The sequence below is a fragment of the Gobio gobio genome, assembly GCF_949357685.1.
Source record: "Gobio gobio genome assembly, chromosome: 10".
NCBI classification, from domain to species: Eukaryota; Metazoa; Chordata; class Actinopteri; order Cypriniformes; family Gobionidae; genus Gobio; species Gobio gobio.
In genome coordinates, this window is record NC_137116.1 from 26,022,135 (window position 1) to 26,040,149 (window position 18,015).

The 18,015-nt window shown below is 37.1% G+C and overlaps 1 protein-coding gene across 1 annotated transcript in view; it reads left to right on the plus strand.

The window, feature by feature from the left end:
- slc12a5b (solute carrier family 12 member 5b) overlaps positions 1 to 18,015 on the plus strand; it is a 78,777-nt gene that overhangs the window by 46,950 nt on the left and 13,812 nt on the right. The window contains exons 4-13 of the mRNA XM_079826738.1: positions 793 to 939; positions 3,665 to 3,719; positions 4,702 to 4,832; positions 7,968 to 8,215; positions 8,296 to 8,507; positions 10,469 to 10,636; positions 11,895 to 11,993; positions 12,222 to 12,279; positions 15,006 to 15,180; positions 15,263 to 15,381. Coding sequence (XP_079682864.1) covers positions 793 to 939; positions 3,665 to 3,719; positions 4,702 to 4,832; positions 7,968 to 8,215; positions 8,296 to 8,507; positions 10,469 to 10,636; positions 11,895 to 11,993; positions 12,222 to 12,279; positions 15,006 to 15,180; positions 15,263 to 15,381 — 1,412 coding nt within the window. The remainder of the gene's footprint in view (positions 1 to 792; positions 940 to 3,664; positions 3,720 to 4,701; positions 4,833 to 7,967; positions 8,216 to 8,295; positions 8,508 to 10,468; positions 10,637 to 11,894; positions 11,994 to 12,221; positions 12,280 to 15,005; positions 15,181 to 15,262; positions 15,382 to 18,015) is intronic.

The following is an 18,015-nucleotide window of genomic DNA, read 5'->3' on the forward strand; positions in this document are numbered from 1 at the left end:
CTTTGCTACCGAATCTGTACATGATAACATCACTGGGTTTTTTTTTAAACTCGCAGTTTCACAGTTGAAAGATGCTGCACAGAAGCAAGTAATTCACACGCACTCACACACACACACACACACACACACACACACACACACACACACACACACACACACACACACACACACACACACACACACACAGCTTCTGGTTTACTATATTTGTGGGGACTCTCCATAGACGTAATGTTTTTTTTATACTGTACAAACTGTATATTCTATCCCCTTACGTACACTAACCATCCCCCTAAACCTACCCATCTCACACAACTTTCTGCATTTTTACATTTTCAAAAAAACTCATTTGGTATGATGAAGTCCCCACCGGGATAGAAAAACATGAACACACACACTCTCTCAATAATTATCAAATAAATGCTATAACTCGTTCATTCAAATGTAATCTTACCACACTTTATCTCTGTGTATAATTTAAAGCGGGAAGCTAGATCTAACGAGCCGTAACTGACGAAAATAACCGTTATTTCTACCCTCTAGGTCAAATATTGTGCTGCATACATCAATTACAGCTTTAACAGTGCTGGCAAATGACCATGGCATACGACTTTCATGCACCTCAGTCTTCTTGTGTATGTTGATGGATGGTACCTAATCATTGAATGGGTGGATGTTGATTGACAATCAGATAAAATGGCCTTTTAATTATGCCGTCTGTGAATTATATTGAGCAGCAGTTAATAGATTTACATGGTGTCCTGATTATTGATTGTTTGATCGTTTGATTGGCAGGCTCCACGAATGGGCACGATAATGGGCGTTTACCTGCCATGTATGCAGAACATCCTGGGGGTGATCCTTTTCCTCAGGATGACCTGGCTGGTGGGCGTTGGAGGCGTCCTGGGAACCTTCGCCATCGTCTTCATGTGTTGCTCCACGGTCAGTCTCAGACGCACATGCACTGAGCCGTGTGGGAGTCTGTTACACCAGATACACTCAAACACTCATTCTCCACAAATAGCAGCTCTATCCATCATATTTGAATGATTTTATAGCATCCACACCAACAGAAAGATGTCCTGGAAAATAAGTTTTTTTTATTACCATTATGCAGCATGACCCCCAGAGACTCCCTCTCAAGAGCTTAAGGTTTCCTTTTACCCCTCTGCACCTTTAACTGAAGATTGCTTACAGTTATACAATCACTCTGTTGTAAGTCACTTTGGTAAGTCGGTATGTGAGCGTGTCAGACAGAATTTCTGCCAAGAACGTAAATGTAAATGCTTACATGAGGCGTTTGATTTCAGAGCTGCCTCTCTGCAGCTGGTGATTGCCGTGTGTGTTAGCATGCGTTCTGTGCACGCTCGTGTCTCACGAGTGAATATTTGCTGCGGTGTTTCGTTTCAGAGTGAGTTTGAGCAGTATTATGTAAGTGAATGTGCAGTGCTGTCCCACTCTGAGCTCTTTCCCCTCCTGTCATATCTTTTTTAATATTGTTTGATATAAAAAAGCTGAAAGCTGTCCCTTCAGATTCTACCACCATAAATTCCTTATCATGCCCCTTTGACCCTGCCAAACCCCAGCAGAATAATTCTGTCAACCCACACTCACTAGTCATATTCACAAGGTTTATTTGCAGTATATGAATACTTAGTGCTGTCAAATAAATAATATTCTAACTTCCTATTTTAGAATTTGAGTGCATCAAATATCATACAAGTTACATAAGTGTGCACAAATGTGCTCAAGTACACTTCCATTTAAAAGTTTGAATCAATACTTTTATTCAGCAAGGATGCATTAATTGGATCAAAAGTGACAGTAAAGATGTTTACATTGTTGCAAAAGTTTAAACAAGATGGCATTTAAAGGGATAATGTACATTGAAATCACTTATTACACAGCTTCCCACCCCATAAATAATTCGGGGACAATTGATATGAGAATGAACTGTGTTAAAATCTTACCTGTTTCTTATCTTATAATCTATTACAGTGTACAAAACAATCGTTCTAGCAACAGGACAAACACTTCAGCAATATTATCGTTGGCCTGTTATTACTAAGTCTTCCGTTTTTATTGAATGTTTGAATTAAACGAGACAGAGCGTATCAAACGCAGTGTGAAATGAGAGACATGAAAGAAGTGCCGACATCAAACAACCGGATAAGTCGGATAGACAGCATTGCTATTGATGACTGTCATTATTGGAAAATAATAACTGACCATGGAATGTTGCTACTGACCTATCAGAATCAAGCGTTTCAGAGAGCCGTGCAATAAGAAAGATTATTAAATGCTGTAGAACTATTGTTCAGTGTTCATTGTTAGTTCATGTTAAATAATGTTGTTAACTAATGTAAACAAATTAATAATGTAAAATTTTAAATTTCATCCCAAAGATGTCATATTGTTACATTCCAAAAGTGGCATATTCTTAATGGTACAAAATAATTAGAGAAGTCATGTGTTTATGCTCTTTAATTCATGCTCCCAGGGACAAAAATAATTCCCCCCCTTTTTCCCTTCAACCAAATAAATCGGCTAAACCAGTAAAAAATCTTCCTCAACTGCATAATTTCTTAACTCTTTCCCTGCCAGAGTTTTTATTATTTATTTTTTTTATCAGCCACCACCAGCATGTTTGATAATTTTCACAGCATTTTCATGGCCCACAGAATATTTAGTTGTTTAATTATATATGAACATGCAACATATCAAAATAAAACAAAACATAAACAAAAAATTGTAGTATTCTTTATTCTAGCTTAATGCATTCTTTGGTAATACTTTGGGGAACAATACAATTTTTCTGAAAATGACTGCGCCATTTACCAACAAAAACCTGGTCTAAAGTCAATGCTGCAGTATTTATATATTTTTGTTATTTAAAGAGTGCGTTAGTAATATGCGCCTATAGGTGGGTTTACACACACAGGGATGCGCAGCAGCACACAAACATTTTTAAATATAAAAAATTAAAGGATTCTTCTCTGGAGAAGTGCTCAGTCTTTTTCCGCTCGCAAATCCAATGTAAATAGTGAATCCGCCATGGTGCAAGCGCAACTGGCTTTTAAAGGGAATGGGAAATGAGACTCTTAATTGGTTTATTACACGTTACGCCCAAAACACACCCATGACTCATTAAGAGACTACGTACAACCCTTTTGGACCATGCGCCTGGTTCACTGACTGTTTTTTCCGCCGTTAAACTAGAAAAATTGGATTCAGACATGCCCTAAGTGCACCTGCGCTTCAGACCATGTGCTCAGATCGATAAAATAGGGTCCTACATCCACATCACATGATCACGCTATTTTACATATGCATCTGCTTACATATGCTATCGCTGGTTTCTGCTTCTTTTTCGCTTGTGTTTTTATCTGAAGATTTAGAACTCTTTCTAAAGATGTGTCATAGTGCCCCCTATAGCATATAACAGTGAAAACACGGAAAGCCGGAAAATTCCGTCAATGACAAGGAAGCTTTGTCGCACACATGTTGAAAATTTTCATCAATGGCGGGGAAAGAGTTAATTTACTCAATGTTTATTTTCTAATAAATACATTTTTCTTTCACGAGTCACTGGAGGACTAACTGGGGGCCTCTTGTCTCTGTCACTCATTGTCCCCTTTGTATTGATCTTTATTTACTCTATTTACAGACTATGCTGACTGCGATCTCAATGAGTGCTATTGCCACCAATGGAGTTGTGCCAGGTGAGCAGAATTCACAGTGTTTGTGTATGTGTGCAGATGCCCAGAGGATGGCTGTCCTGTTGTTCTTCATGGGCAGTTAGCTACAGTGCACAGTACAGCTCCCAACTGTGCTGATATCAGCTCCGGACTCATAACTGTGTGTTATTTTGTGTGGATGCGTGCACGTCTCTGTGTTTATTTGAAATAACAGTAGCCTGTATATGTGCATTTCATTTCAAGTCATTGAATTCTCGAATGTCATTTCAAGAAGAAAAAAGTATGATGATGTCTCAATCCACTTATTTTTATGTGGATTTTGGGATATCGCAAAAAAAAAAAGTTGTCTCAATTGAGGTGAATATATATATATATATATATATATTTTTTTTTTTTTTTTTTTTTTTTTTTTTTCCAATAAGAAGATGGAATCACATTTACAGAATAAATCCCTTGATGCACAATAAAAAACTCACATGACTTTGCCTCAACAGAGAATGTGATTGGATAACTGGACTAACCAGTGGACCAATTTCATTGCACAGCATCTCAAATATTGGTTTGGTCATTCTGAAATGCCTGAGCCAAAATCTGTCATCAAATTGACTTGGCATTTTATGTCCCAGAACTGTCTCACACAATTGCGTTCCCAAACATTAGGCATCCGCCTCCGAATGCAAGATAACATTAGTGTTCATTGCATTTCATCCATATTTGTGTTGTATGAAAAAAGAGCCACAGTTTCTTCCTTGATTGCAGCAACTTCTATTTTTAGTATAGGTTTTTGGTGCCGGTTTCCCAGGAAGTGACTATTTTGTTCTCTTGAACTCAAGGGATGAAAACAGTGCTGTATTCGCAAACGTTTTATGCAATATTCCAATTTTGCACTAAGTAAAATTTGCCACATTAGATGGAAACATAGCTACTATTAGCTAATGAGAAATGCTGTTCTATTTAACTCTTTAGATGTGTATACTTAATAGTAAATCTGTTTGTGTACTTATAGCTGGAGGTTCATACTACATGATTTCCCGTTCACTGGGGCCGGAGTTTGGCGGGGCCGTTGGTATATGTTTCTACCTGGGGACCACTTTTGCAGGAGCCATGTACATCCTGGGCTGCATCGAAATCCTGCTGGTACATTTTCATTGGTTTTTAGCTTAATCTGACATTCAATGACAATTTGTTCAATTCAAACTCATTAAAGCCAAATGTATTGATACAAACATTGCAAGTTCAGTAGGCAATAGTCCAAACTGTAAATTATATTATTTAGCATCTCTTTTCTTAGATTACTGATGATTTTTACAAATTGTATTTTAATTTATACTGTCAATATAATATAATAATTAAAGGGTTAGTTCACATATAACTCCAATAGGTTACTAAAGGCCTTCTGCAATGCGTTTTTACAAGAAAAATATCCATATTTATAACTTTATAAACTATAATCACTGGCTTCTGGTAACGGCCGTACACGAGTCAAATTCCGGCAGGAGAGTGACCTCTAACCCGAGGCATCACTCCCATTATAAAGCTTGGAAAAGCCTGGATATTTTTACAGTTTTTCTAATCATCCTTGACATTTGCAAAACAGTAAGTGCATTTCTCAAAACAATTTTTACAAATAGCAAAACACCATGGATTACCTGCAAAAGCCAGACTCTTGCTCAAAATCCTTAGTTCATCTCTCAAAAGTAAATATCTGTGTCAATGAACATGTCAGTGAGACAATGACAAGTCCTTGTGTCATTGTGTACGGATAAGACAGTCAAATTGCTTAGTCATGTTGTCAATATAACAGTGTACTCTGGAGGGATGTTCTGATATAAACTATGGCTAAAGTTTTGATGACAATTATTGTAAATTGTAGGTTACACCTTAGTGTATGTGGGAGTTTGATTGCAAGAGACTGGACAAGATTAGCATTAACGTTTTTACTGTTTGTACTGTAATTTGTTGACAGACCATGTCATTGCGATACAGAAAGGAAAAGACAGCACTGCATAGCACAAATTATAATACATTTTGATCAACATGACACAAGCAATTGATAATGTAGGAAACAGCAGAGAATTGTACATAATCATTTGCATGGATGTACCAAAGCATTTGCAACTTGTTCAAAGAAATGAGAAACTGAGATGTGCACAAGTGACACAATGCTGTGAAGATTGAACAGGTAGTTTTGAGGGTGAGTAAATTATGGGATCATTTTTCAATTCTCACAGATTCACCTTTTTTTTCTTTTTTTTAAATTTATATGACGATGATAATGGTATCTTTTCAAAACTATTTCAAAGTTTGTGTTCTCAAGCCACCGAACATTGTTGCCATGCAAATGAACGACCAGAACGCATTAAAGTTTTCTATTTTAGTTAAAAATGAATGTCTATTTTAGCTAAAGGGGTCATGAACTGGCTTTTTAAAAAAATTTGTACTGTTGTCTGAGGTCAACTTATGACGTTTACGTGGTTTTTACACTCAAAAACATCATAATGAATAATTAATAGGCTATTTTCTACCCTGGTTTTGAGCCTCTCTCATGGAACGCTTGGTTATTATTAAGACTTGGAAGTAAACGCCCACTGCTATGATTGGATAACAGTTTTGCATATTATAATGAGCTTCTGCTCCCCTGTGAGTACACGTGAGGAATTGTTTTGAAAGCGTGTGGAAAAACGGCAACCGGAATGAATCGCCCACAGGGCTCGTAAAATGTCTTCAAAACAAACACAATGATTTATCTCTCATCCACCCGCAATTAATTGGAATGTTATTTTGTATTACTTGGCCCGCCCTATCGGTTGATATAATGCGAACTGTGCATCACTAACACATACGCACACACACACACACACGCAAGTACAAGCCTCACTGCAGAGTCAGACAAATCAGCATGATCAAAACTTCCGCGATTGTATTTTTCCTTCAAATATCAAGTCAAGAGAGTGAACAACGCACATCAAGAAAGGAAAGTTATTTCACTATTTAAGATTCACCGGCCTGTCGACGGGCTTACATTTTGGTAGTCTATCTGGAAAACACATAGCCCCAAGATGTTGGGCTTTGCGAGCCCTGGCCCATACATGATCACGAATCGCAGCACAATGAGCCAACAACACCTCAAACAAAGGATTCTCCAGCCTGTGACAGCGTGCTAAGTTATGTTCAGTTAGAGACGTACGCATAATCAATAGATATCAAACAATCAAGTCAAGTCAAGTCAACTTTATTTATATAGCGCTTTTAACAATGCAGATTGTTTCAAAGCAGCTTCACAGTGTTAAACAGGAAAATAATGCAACAGAATTTTATTCAGCCGTATAGCCGTTCTGGAGAAAACGGTGATGTCATCAGCTCATTTCAATTATCATACAGTGACAATGTGGGCATTAGAACAGTAATTCGATTAATAATTTAGTTTATATGGTTAATTTAGTTTAATAATTAGATTTATTTAGATATTTAGTTGAAAAATTTAGTTTCAATCTGTAACAATGCAATACTATCACATATAAAAAACATTTTTCACTCAAATTAGTGTGTTGCTTCATTCATTCATGTAATCCCATCCTGTCTGAAAATCCTGTCTCTTGTTTACAAACGAATCCGCAGTGAAATGAAGGAACAAATGTGCGGTGTCTGACGTGAGCGTCAGGCGTACTTCATCTTCTGTTGAGGCGGCGTTTCACCACACTCTGACGTCACAGCTTGGCACATTCTGAGATTGAGCGTTTGATGGGCCTGGTTTCAATAAAAGCTTTTCTTTGACTAACAAGGAAGTTTTCAGCTCCGAAACTTACAGGATATTCTAATATCACAATTAACTTTTATATATCAAAGGCTGAATGAAAGTTGATTTCTCAATTCATGACCCCTTTAAAAGTGTAGTGTAAGTGGCCCCAAAGTAAATAACTAACGTTTTTTTACAACGGAAATTAATGAATCAAAAATGTACTATAAATGGACAATAACTTTTCTCTAGAGCTGATGTAAAGCCAAAACAATCTCTCTTCCATTAATTTCCTATTATCACTGTAAAGCTGCTTTGAAACAATCTATATTGTAAAAAGCTTTATATAAATGAAGGTGACTTGACTTGATGCAATGCATTAACAGCTGGGGAGTGTAAACTTTTTTAATTGGATGATCGGGGTAAATTGTACTTATTTTGTCTTCTGTGAAACATGTAAATATCATATTTGGCTTCTGAAGGGCAGTACTAAATAAAAAATATTATCTTTAAAATATTATTTATTTATTTTGTAGATCTACATTGTGCCAGGAGCTGCCATATTCAAGATGGAAGGTCTGGAGGGAGCAGAGGCAGAGGCAGCGTTGTTGAATAACATGCGTGTGTACGGTACCATCGTGCTCTCCTTGATGTCTTTAGTTGTCTTTGTTGGTGTGAAGTACGTCAACAAGTTGGCGCTTGTGTTCCTCGCCTGTGTCATTCTCTCCATTCTCGCTGTCTATGCTGGGGTCATCAAGACATCTTTTGATCCACCTGAGTTTCCGTAAGTAGAATTTTTGGGGATTCAGAATGTTACTTCAGGGCACAGAGCGTCCATAATCATACAGACCTTATCCTGAATAGGGTGTGTGTGCTCGGGAACCGAACTCTTGTGTCAAAGAGCTTTGACATTTGTGCCAAGACCATAGAGCAGGGAAATGCCACGGTCACCACCAAGCTTTGGAAAGCCTTCTGTGACTCTGAGTTCCTGAATGCCACCTGCGATGAGTACTTCAACAGCAACAACGTTAGTCAGATCCAGGGAATCCCTGGAGTCACCAGTGGCATCCTGGCAGGTTAGAAGACTTACAGACATTGATACTTAAATATTCATCACAACACTTTTACTATTTTAAATGAATAATACTTTAATACTTTTTTTCAAATAAATGCTGTTCTTTTTTAATCAAAGATTTACGCAAAAAATATTAAGCATGACAACAATCATTTTATATTGTAATATTTCACTATCTTAATGTATTATTTACTGTACTCTATTGACAGTATTTTTGATTGAATTAATGCAGCCTTGATTAGTGTGAAAGTTTTCTTTCAAAAACACAAAAACAAATTTTCACTGACTCCAAACATTTGAATGATAGTGTATTTTTGCAGTGTAGTGACAACAGTGCATAATGATTGTCTTTTTTGTAAGCATATTGTGTAGTTGTTGTGCTTGGAGCCAATTGTTTTATTTGTGATAATGTAATGCCAAGTGGTGTGGACATAATTATGGCCAGGCTGTCATACAAAGAAATTATGGACACATGCAAAAACAAGAGAGAATCAATGAAATATTATTAACTGTTTATGTTGTAGTCAATGTATGCTTTGTCCTGTGAGCTTTTTTGTTGTTGTTTTTCTATGAATTTATTCTGCAGAGTAAAATAAAACCTGTCGCTATTGTTGGCTTTTTTTGCCAAATAATTTTGTAAAATCATAAATACCTTAACTAAGTTTAGTGTTTTGTTCTTCCCTGATATTTAAAATATTTACAAATATTAAAAAAAATTCCCATATTTTGATGTTTATATGATAATATATTATATATATTTTTTATTTCATTTTTTATTTATTTTTTACTAGTGGGCGCAGGACACTATAGTTCATTTATGTAAGTGAGGATGGCAAAATAATGTAAACGTTGACATATTATACCCAAAAATTCCTCATACAGTGGACTACCACTAAAATTGATAAAAAATTTGGGACCAAAATTATTCAGACACTTTGACCTGACCATGTTTTGCTTAAGTGTTCTTTCTTTCATTTCTAATACGACCGTTTACACCACAGACTTAAGCGTTGCTTGGTAATTGGTTGACCTAAATTGGTATTATCTAATTGTGTACTTAAATTGAACAGCCAACAGCTGATATCTGTCAGGACTACTATCGTCAAAGATGACTGATTGACTATTAGCATATAGTTTGGATTGACGGTATGGTTCTGTTCTGGGCAAAAACTCCCTGCGCATCCATGTAGCCTAACATGAATAAGAGCAGGGAGAGAAGCAATAACCCCCCTTAGGGTAAACAGAACAGAACCAACATAATGTATTGCAGATATCATTAATGTTGATATTACATGTACAACGTGATTCAGGAATTTAGTCCGATTCAAGGGAAATCAGAATACCAAATCCTGACTGACAAGAGGAGGAGCTGGGGGTGGAGGAGGGTAAATGAGCTCTGGAGAAACGCGATAGCTGTTGATAGTACTGAGGAGCTATATATATGTATGCAGTTATATACGTTATATTCCTAGGTAGACGTGATCAGCTGACAGACCGCTGATCCGAGTTTGACTAACGTGACCTGCCAGAACTGACGCTATATGCTTGATTGGTTGATTGTAATTCATTACATACCTTTCTATCAAAGTTATCTGACATTATCAAGATGAATTTGTTCTGACACAGTTCTTGTCGTATTGTATTACCATTTTCGAAACAATAGCGAATAAACTGTGATAATGTGAGAAAATGTTGAAGGTGTCTGAATACATTTTGGTTTGACTGTATATAAAGGGTATATATATGTAATATACATATAATGAACTTAAAACTTAAAATATTGATGTTGAAAAAATTTCTTCGTTTCGAGTTTCGAACATCATTGCAATATTTGAAATGCTTGAGTATACCAGTAATGTTATTGCTTAGCTTTAATGTTAAAAAATTTACTGATTCAGTATTTGATGTAATTTTGTTTTAAAAATACATGGAAAATTGTGAATCTTTTTTTCTTCTTCACAGAAAACCTTTTCAGCATGTTTGCTGAGAAAAATTCATTCATAGAGAAACGAGGTATTGCGGCAGTACTCGACCCTGAAGACACACCAACCAACACTAACCGATATGTCCTGGCTGACATCACCAGCTTCTTCACCCTGCTGGTTGGCATCTACTTCCCCTCTGTCACGGGTCAGTACGACAGTTCGATAACTACCAGGGGAATTATTAATAGAAATGTCTATTTCCTTTTTTTCAGAGTGTATACTTTATTATTGCCATATTTTACATGTAAAGTCACGTTAATTTGAATCTGATTTATGATATAATTTTATTTTTAATTATTACTTGAAACAAATTTTCATAAAGATAAATTTAAAACTGCAGTCCGTCACATTTTTGGTTTAAAATTATCCAAAATCAATTTGAGAAAGTACATTCAGTCAGTGTAAGCTTGTAATAATGTCTTCTAATTTGAGTGGTACTGGTAGCTTTCTACGGGAAATTCGAGAATGGCGCCGTTCGTCTTAACGTCATTAGTCATGTCTGTATACATAAAGAAGGAGTCCAGCTAGTTGGCTATAGTACATGTGAGGTTGCTGCAGGTGGAGGATAATTTATAGCCTTTTCTCACAGCAGCTGGAATAATTAAATGTATCGTTTTGAGGGCGGATTGTAATCCAGAAAGGTTCAAACGACAATCAATGACAACTGGAGATTCATCCATAGTCAAAAGCAAAAGATTAGACTGTACAGAAATTGAAATGTACAGGTAATGCTAATACACACTAAATACACATAGCCACGCAATGCTGATGTTGTTAACATTAACAATTTGAGAACAAAGTATAACAATAATAATAATTTGTACGGTTTGATGTGATTTAAGCTACGGGATCGTTTGATTTAATCACCGTTGGTAGCGCGATTTATTGTAAGGCTTTTTATCTCGGTCAGAACAAAAGTGGCAGGCATGTTACTTTTTCGGATGAAATTTTCCAGTGAAAATTCTTATTTTGGTCTTACTTCCATCACGTAGAATCTGTGATTCCGAAGTACGGTATCCATGCCGGTGCGTTGAATGAATGACAGCCACACACACTCCTCAAAACATTAGATTCATCCACATGCACAAAAATGCACAACCCACGCAAAGATGATAATTCCTCAAATAACTGCAATTGCAGGTTTCAAATAGAGATGGCGACAAAGAGGCAAAAACTTACGGACTGCAGCTTTAAATAAAAATACATTTTAATTAAATAACTAACAATTAAAAACAAGATTATGCTAAGTACAATAATCCAAATTACTTTTTTTTTATTCAGTAAAAAGTAAAAAGAAAGTTTTACCATTTTTGTTATGACATTTGTTACCTTCAATCTAGGCAAAACCTTACCCACAAATACCAGTGTTTTTTTGACATAATGTAATTGTGTGTATGTCACAGGTATCATGGCTGGTTCCAACCGTTCTGGTGACCTGCAGGATGCTCAGAAGTCCATCCCTGTTGGTACCATCCTGGCCATCACAACCACCTCCTTCATCTGTATCCTTTTATTCCAAAGGCAAAACACCACTCCAGCTTTGTTTAATTAAATGACACCTTGCAGAACTGCACATCTTGAAATATACAATACACAGTGTAACTGGATATCCAGGAAATGACAATGATAAAATTATAAGACTTGATGTATTTCATCTGTGGTAAAATAGCTGAAATAGGGTGAATGCCTTTTTGCTGCTTTGTCGTTCTCCTAAAATTCTGCTCTTGCAGACATGTCTAGTGTGATTCTGTTTGGAGCCTGTGTGGACGGAGTTGTTTTGAGGGACAAGTGAGTCTGTAGTTCTTAGTATCACTGGCATACAGTTTTGTTAATTTTTTAAATTTGAATTTTGGTTAAAGTTTTAGTATTTTTGTTGTTTTAAATATGTCTATATAGGTTTATTTAGTTTATTAAGTACTTCAACCTTAAATGAAAATAAGAAATGTTGCTGTCATGTGCGGATGTAATGAAGCACACGACATAGGAGCAAAAACAGAAAAGTCTTTAATAATACATCCAAAATCGGAAGGAATAGAGCATATAGCACAACCACACAACAATGAATAAAGAAAGCTAAGAGTTTAAAGGTGCATTGTGTTTAATTTAGCGGTATCTAGTGGTGAAGTTGTGAATTGCAACCGCCCACCCCTCCCTTTCAAAGCACATAGAGAAGCTACAGTGGCCAACACTGGACAAAGATGTCGTCGTCTGAGACAGCAGAGAGTAGCTAGTGCTCTGTAGAGCAGTTTGTCCATTTAGGGCTACTGAGGAAACAATGGCGGCGCAAAATGGTGACTTCACTGTAAGGGGACGAAGAAGAAGAAGAAGACGAACGCCTGATTCTGTAGCCCTGCCCACCGACTCGTGCCTGGCATGTTATAGATAAATAACATAGGCCTATGTGGAGCTAAACCGGATCAAACTTCAAAGCAATAAACATGCTGCATAAGCTTCATTCGGATTCTAATATTATGAATCCATGGATGAACTTTATTTTTAATGAATATCCAGCTCACGTGGGGGAGACATTGCGCGTTTGTTCCTTAATTTCACCACGGATTCGTTTGTAAACAAGAGACAGGATGAGATTACATAAATGAATGAAGCAACACACTTACGTGAGTAAATTTTTTTATTTATATGTGATAGTATTGCATTGCTACAGATCGTTTGATATCTATTGATTATGTGTACGTGTCAAACTGAACATAACTTAGCACACTGTCACAGGCTGGAGAATCCTTTATTTGAGGTGTTGTTGGTTCATTGTGTTGCGATTCGTGATCAGACTAGAACATTTTTGGGCCAGGGCTCGCTAAGCCCAACGTCCTGTCCCCCGAAGCCCTTGTGTTTTCCAGACAGGCTACCAAAATGTAACACCGGCCTGCCGACAGGCTATCTTAAATAGTGAAATAACATTCCTTTCTTGATGTGCGTTGTTCACTCTCTTGACTTGATATTTAAAGGAAAAATTAAATCGCGGAAGTTTTGATCATGATGATTTGTCTGACTCTGCAGTGAAGCTTGTGCGTGCGTGTGTGTGTTAGTGATGCACAGTTTGTGGTTATATCCACCGATCAGGCAGGCCAAAAAATAACATTCCAATTAATTGTGGGTGTATGAGGGATAAATCATTGTGTTTGTTTGATAAAGACATTTTGCGAGCTCTGTGGGCAAATCATTCCGGTTGCCGTTTTCCCACGCGCTTTCAAAACAATTCCTCACGTGTACTGACAGGGGAGCAGAAGCTCATTATAATATGCAAAGCTTATCCAATCATAGCAGTGGGCGTTTACTTCCAAGTCTTCAGTGCGGCACGCCCATAAAAACCGAGCGTTCTAATAAGTAATATAGCCTATTACTTATTCATTATGATGTTTTTGATTGTAAAAACCACACAAACGTCATAAGTTGACCTCAAACAACAGTATAAAAAAAATAAATGCCAATGCATGACCCCTTTAAGTAATGAGGATGTTATTTTAAGGTTTTAATTAATGATAATAACCTGCTTCTACTTTTGATTTGCTTTAGATTCAGTATAGCCTCCAATTTAACTGAAACTTCAATTTCAGTCAGTACAGTTCAGATCAATTTAATTAATTAGATTAATTTCCACGTAAAAAAACATATTTGTTTTATTTTTAAACTACTGTTATTTTAGTATTGTTTATATACTACTCTAGTATTTATTAATATTTTTGAATTAGCTTTTAATTTCATATTTTCAGTTTTGAATTTTATGTTGTATGTGCTTTTATGTGTATGTGTTTTTTCATTAGTCTTTGTTTAAACATTTCTGTTTAGCTTTAATTTATTTTATTTCAGTTTTAGTTTTAGAAACGTTTGTTTTTCAACTTAAACTTTATTTTATTTCAGTTAAAGGCACAATATGTAAGATTTTTGGATTAAAATATATTTTAACAATATTATATATTTTGTTGACTTGTGTACTTACATTATCCCAAATGTTTCCAAGAATGTTTAAATCCAGAGAAATAAGCAATTTTAACCAGGACACGGACTGTGTCCGTGTGTTGCCTATCAATGACATCATACCTGCGTTACCCTCGATTTCCATGGAAACACCAAAGACACTTTAATATATTCTGTGTTTTATTAGACAGGTGAGCAACTGTTTGGATACATTAATCGACAGAAAACTAATTTGATACATAGCTCAATACAGTTAGTCTTATTGTTTAAATCTCGTTTTATTGATTTACCACGAGTACCATGTTTTACCATGCTTGATATTGATCTAGCTCACTGCAGTGTGCGAAATCAGTGTGAGCATCATCAAGCTACGCCTTTGTTTTGAATAAGCGACCTCTAGTGGCGAAATATTACATATTGTGGCTTTAATTGCCATGGTGATGTTTCTAATTTTCTTTCTTAGGTGTTTTTTCACCTAATCTTTATATATTATTTCAGCCTTACGAGTGTTATTTTAATACTAACAATATCATTGTCTGATATTATAACAATAACAATATCAACTGTTCTAAACACAGATTTGGGGAAGGTGTCAATGGTAACTTGGTTATTGGCACCCTGGCATGGCCATCGCCCTGGGTCATTGTGTTTGGCTCCTTCTTCTCCACCTGTGGGGCGGGGCTTCAGAGTTTGACAGGAGCACCCCGCCTCCTTCAAGCTATCGCACGCGATGGCATCATTCCTTTCCTCAGGGTACGTGTATATGTTTGCCCTCTGATTATCTCTCTGTTGATGCTTCGATACTTAATCATACTAAGTAATATTTCTTTTTCAGGTTTTTGGTCATGGCAAAGCTAACGGTGAACCCACATGGGCTCTCCTCCTGACGGCCTGCATCTGTGAGATTGGCATCATCATCGCCTCCTTGGATTCAGTCGCACCCATTTTGTCTATGTAAGCGAGCAGTCTCCCAAATGCACACAGCGCACCTCATTCTTTATGATTCCCAGAGAAACAACAGCAATAAACAGTTTCCCCTCACTATTGCTGTAATAAAACTTCTTCACTATGCTGAATAGCCTGTTTTCCAAAAGCCTGTTCTTCAATAAAGTGCTGCAGGGATGACATCAAAACCCGGAAGTGGTTCCCTCGAGATTTTCCTATGGGTTTTTATAATGGGGTTTTTAAGGTAAACATAACATGACGTGTGCAGTTTACGTAATCAAGTTATGTTTACCACAGACCTTATTTTATTATATATTTAAAAAATATATAATTTTCTTTAATTAAATTATTTAATATAAATCCATATTTTATTATTTATTTAATTGAATATATTGAATAAATATGTTATATGCACACACATATAAAAGGCCACTCTAAAATATGCAGTTTTACTGTATTGGGGGGTCCAAAAACCAGTCAGTATCTGGTGTGACAGCCATTTGCCTCACGCAGTGCAACACATCTCCTTCGCATAGAGCTGATCAGGTTGTTGATTGTGGCGTGTGGAATGTTGGTCCACTCCTCTTCAATGGCTCTGCGAAGTTGCTGGATATTGGCAGGAACTGGAACACGCTGTCATATACGCCAATCCAGAGCATCCCAAACATGCTCAATGGGTGACATGTCCTCCTGTGATTATGCTATCCATGCAAGAACTGGGATGTTTTCAGCTTCCAGGAATTGTGTACAGATCCTTGCAACATGGGGCCATGCATTATCATGCTGCAGCATGAGGTGATGGTCGTGGATGAATGGCACAGCAATGGGCCTCAGGATCTCGTCCATAGACCGTAAAAAAATATGGACGACGCGACTTCATTGACTTCCGCTGACCAAAGTTGAAGCTTTCATAGGCCCGCTCACGGCGCTGACATCTTGGGACCGAGTCTGCGCAGTAGCGATCTCGGGACCGGAGTTGCGCAGTAGAGAACAGGAAGTAGAGGCGCGATTATCAAAAGCCCGCCCACACTCTCGCAGATGCAGAACAATTCATTATGTTGGTGTGAAATAAACAGTTATGAAAGTGTAGAAATTAAAGCTAAAGCTCCAATCTCCTCCCAAAAATCCAGAAAAAAGTCAGTTAGTGCCTCAGTGACAAGTTCATTCAGAGAAGCCGTCAATGTCAGCTGTCAATCATGACGTCACACCCCTCGTTTTTATAGCATCAAATAACTCACTAAAACTAAACTTATTTAAAAAACGAACACTTGAAATGAAATTATTGTAATAAAAACTGCCTAAAATGACAGAAACCCTCTTTAGGAAACAATTATTTGAAGTGTAATTAAATTGTTTAGTGTGTCTCGCGCCCATTCTAATACATGGAGAGCCACCGGGGGGCGATCGAGGCGCGAAAGCTTCAATTTCTGACTGAAGCACTACAGGCTTGATCTCGTCACAATATCTCTGTGCATTCAAAATGCCATCAATAAAATGCACCTGTGTTTGTTGTCCAAAACATACGCCTGCCCATACCATAACATTAACTCCACCGCCACCATGGGCCACTCGATCCACAACGTTGACATCAGCAAACCTGCTCACCCCACACAACGCCATACTGCCCTGTACAGTGAAAACCGAGATTCATCCGTGAAGAGATCACCTCTCCAAAGTGCCAGACGCCATCGAATGTGAGCATTTGCCCACCCAAGTCGGTTAAGACGACGAACTGCAGTCAGGTTGAGATCCCGATGAGGACGACGAGCATGCAGATGAGCATGAGATGTGCAGAAATTCTTTGGTTATGCAAACCGTTTGTTGCAGCAGCTGTCCGGGTGCAAAAAATTCCCCAGACCTCAATACAATCCCAGCATCTCTGGGATGTGCTGAACAAACAAGTCTGATCCATGGAGGCCCCACCTCACAACTTACAGGACTTAAAGGATCTGCTGCTAACATCTTGATGCCAAATACCACAACACACCTTCAGGGGTCTAGTGGAGTCCATGCCTCAATGGGTCAGGGCTATTTCGGCAGTAAAAGGGGGACCAACACAATATTAGGTCATCATGTTTATATTACTTATCATAATGTTATGCCTGATTGGTGTATATGAAGACTTCAGATGCAAAAGCCTCTAAGTTCTTCTGACGTTTTTCTTTAAAAAAAAGGCATTTTTGTCAGGCTTCTATGTATAGGTTTCTAGCTAAGTACCGGTACTTCTGAATGGGCTGAGACTGGGATTTGAAGTGAAAGTATTTTATGAACGTATACTATATGCGGAGAGCATTCACTCAGTATCGTTATATAATTTTTTACCGAAGTGGCTTTTAGAGGCTTTTGCATCTGAATTCTACATATATATATATAAATATAAATATATATTATTATATAATATATATTATTTTTAATTGGAATAAAATTAAAGAGTCTCTTGGGAAAAACATTCTTATGTAACAACAGACTCACAAAATATTAATAAATAATCCTTTACAGGCTACAGCGTACGCCTCGGTTTCGAAATAATATAAACTCTACAATTTCTCCTCAGGATATAAAAAAAGAATTATGTAATTTTTAATGAGATAAAAATGGTGCCGGATTTGTTTTATTGAATATCTCAGGAGGAATGTCACTAAC